Source organism: Manis pentadactyla, chromosome X, assembly GCF_030020395.1.
Source record: "Manis pentadactyla isolate mManPen7 chromosome X, mManPen7.hap1, whole genome shotgun sequence".
NCBI lineage: Eukaryota > Metazoa > Chordata > Mammalia > Pholidota > Manidae > Manis > Manis pentadactyla.
Window position 1 is genome coordinate 137,318,380 of NC_080038.1, and position 3,115 is coordinate 137,321,494.

The window sequence follows — 3,115 nt, forward strand, 5'->3', positions numbered from 1 at the left end:
TCATTCCAGAAGATGACCATCAAAAAACTTCAACAAAGATCCTGGCGCTGTTGCAGTTGTAGCTGCATTCATCCCACTGGTTCCTGGACTTGCCATTGGAATGAAGAAGGAGATATCTAAGCTGGCCTGTGCATACAGTAAAACAACAAATTTGACTGGATCTATACTGTCGGGACTCAACCAAGAATTAGGAGAAGTGCAAGTTGCAGCGCTCCAAAATCTTGTGACTACAGACTATCTACTGCTACAAGAAACATCAATGGATTCTCGTCTTCAAGGGATACATGCTGAAATTTGATATTCCCTCAAAATTGATAATCTTGATGTGAACAGATGTATTGAGGCCTTGGATGAACTTGCTTCACTTCAGGTCACAATGCAGCAAGCTCAGAAACATACAGAGATGATCACAACACTGAAAAAAATACGGCAATTCAAAGTTAGTCAGGTTATCATGGAAAAGTCTACCATGTTGTATAACAAGTTTAAGAACATGTTTTTGGTTGGTGAAGGAGACTCTGTGATCACACAAGTGCTGAATAAATCTCTTGCTGAACAGAGACAGCATGAGGAAGCAAATAAAACCAAAAATCAAGGGAAGAAAGGGCCAAACAAAAAGTTAGAAAAGGAACAAACAGGTTCAAAGACTCTAAATGGCGGGTCTGATGCCCAGGACATGAACCAACCACAGCATAATGGAGACAGCAGTGAAGAAGGCAAAGACAGCCACGAGGCCAGCAGCAAGAAAAAGCCATCCAGTGAAGAGAGAGAGACTGAAATATCTCTGAAGGATTCTACACTAGATAACTAGGTTGCAATACCTGGAATATAAAGAACATTTGAGAAGTTTGTAATGGTTTTCACTTGAAATACTTAGATTGCAGAAAGTTTTACATTTTTATAAGCTTAGGTTTTGATGTTTAAAACTTGTTTTGAGGGAGAAGTAATCCCTTTATCTTTGTTTAAACATTGCTAATTGTACTCGTGCAGTATTAACAGCTACATTATACAGTAAACGTGAGGGAGAATCCACTTAGGAACTGTTAAACTGCTTTTCCAGACATTGGTTGTAGAATATTTCCAATTACTGTGTGTATGTTAATGTGTAATTGATAGTAGAAAAGTTACATTTTTTAAATTGATACTTGTATAAACCTTTCCTCTATTCCCAGATACTGTGGGTTTTGTGCATAGTTTTTACAAATCTTGGATTTATCAGACTGTCTTTTCACTGTGTGGGTTTTGTAGAAGTCATACATTTTTATGATAGAGAAAATGTTACTTCTATACAACTACTCTCTCCTTTTATCAAGTTAATTTTAATCTCAGTCTACATTGTGCTACATTATCCTGCTGCTTTGTAACTTGTGGTCTGTATACCTTTTTGTATGACTAAATAATCCAGTGTGAACTGACAATTCTACAAGATAGAAAACTCATGCTAACTTTTGATGGTAATTTAGTTTTTTTGGCTGGGAATTAAGTGAAGTCATAATTTTCCTGCAGAGAGCAGAATGGGGTATAATAGAGGAATGAATCTGGCTTTAGGATTCAACCACCCAAGATCTTTTGCAGGCACTAGTAGTTGAAACTGAAAACTAAAAGATAAAAGTTTATTTTCGAGAAATGTCTCAAATTTCTGAATGTTTCTAAAGTCATGCTCATTAAGGAAGTCATTAAGTATTTTTTAATTGGAAAAAAATTCATAATGCTTATAAGGAAACCAACTCATTTGAAAACATGGCTGGGGAATTTTTATTCCTGTATTATACATGTGATAGGACTACAAAAAGTGAAAATGTTGCTCTGAGGCAGGAGACCAAATAAAGGAGTACTTTGACAGTCTGTGTATACAAGTATATGGACTAAATCAGGGTGAACCAAGGTTAACCCAAAATTTAAGAGTAACTTAACAGATAGCATTTTTGGAATATTAGGTCAGTTAGTGGTTAAAACACTTGTGATGTTAACTCTGAATATGGGGAAAAATAGCTTAATACCAGTGTTTGCATGTGACATGCATTGTATGTTTTGACCTCTCAGATAATTGTTTTCATCTACAGATGAAAAGTGTGAATAACTTCAATAATAGTTTTGCTTTTGAGAAGTCTTTGAATGGGAACTAAGACCCACTGTTTTCTATTACATTATATCTGGTACTGAGTACAATTTAAATTTGGGCAGATTTATTCTAGTTAAGCCATAAGTGTCAACATGTAAACTTGTTTTGATTAAAGGATTTTTCTATAAAAAAAAAAGATATATGCCTATGTTTATTGCCACATTATTTACAATAGCCAAGATATGGAAGCAACCTAAGTATCCATCAACAGATGAATGGATAAAGAAAAGGTGGTACATATACCTAATGGAATATTATTCCAGCACACACAGGACCAGGGAGTGGCTGGGGCAGAGGGAGCAGTTCTTTAGCACTTATTTTCTCAAGAGAATCCAGCTGCTCTCATCTCTCCTTGGAAGACGGGAAATGCAAATCTGCCCACTCATTCGGCATGTATTCATTGACAATCAGCTACATGCTAGATACCGTTCTAGGCAATAAGAAAAGAGCTGTGAACAAAGAAACAAAGGATCTCTACCTTCATGGAGCTTACATTCTAGCACGTGAGACAACAACTAAGATCCTTAAAAAAAGAACCAGTAAAGCTTATCCCTTTACAATTGTAAACACTTTATTTATGCTTCATCGATAACTCAGTGAGGCAATGAGACATGTTAATGAGCTGCCTTATACAATCTCTGTGATTACCTCCCCCACTGGCCACTCATAAGGAACCAGAACTAATAATTCTAGCTGCTCTCTCACAGAGGCTGTAACTTAACTCATGACCATAAGCCATGTGCTGCGGCAGTTTACCAGAGAGGTCCCTAATTAAAGAATGTTTCCAGCACTAGTCACATAATCATAAAGTGGCACTTGGTTTTTTACTATTTGCCATTTCCCTTTGCATGCCTGTCTCTCTCAGGAATGTCAAAAGGAGGAGGGGCTCTGGGCTAAACTGGATTAGAACATTCCTGGATTCTTGACCTAATGCTACTCACTCTCAAATCTCTTCACTATTTCTGACAGACCTCATTTTGTAGTCATGGTCTG

The 3,115-nt window shown here is 36.8% G+C and overlaps 1 protein-coding gene across 1 annotated transcript; it reads left to right on the top strand.

Annotated features, from left to right (window-relative positions):
• Positions 1–255: 255 nt before the first annotated feature.
• LOC118913895 (PC4 and SFRS1-interacting protein-like) lies at positions 256–2,249 on the top strand. The gene has a single exon (XM_036888210.2). The coding sequence runs from the start codon at positions 377–379 to the stop codon at positions 809–811; it is 435 nt and encodes a 144-aa protein (XP_036744105.2). The 5' UTR covers positions 256–376; the 3' UTR covers positions 812–2,249.
• The last annotated feature ends 866 nt before the right edge of the window (positions 2,250–3,115 follow it).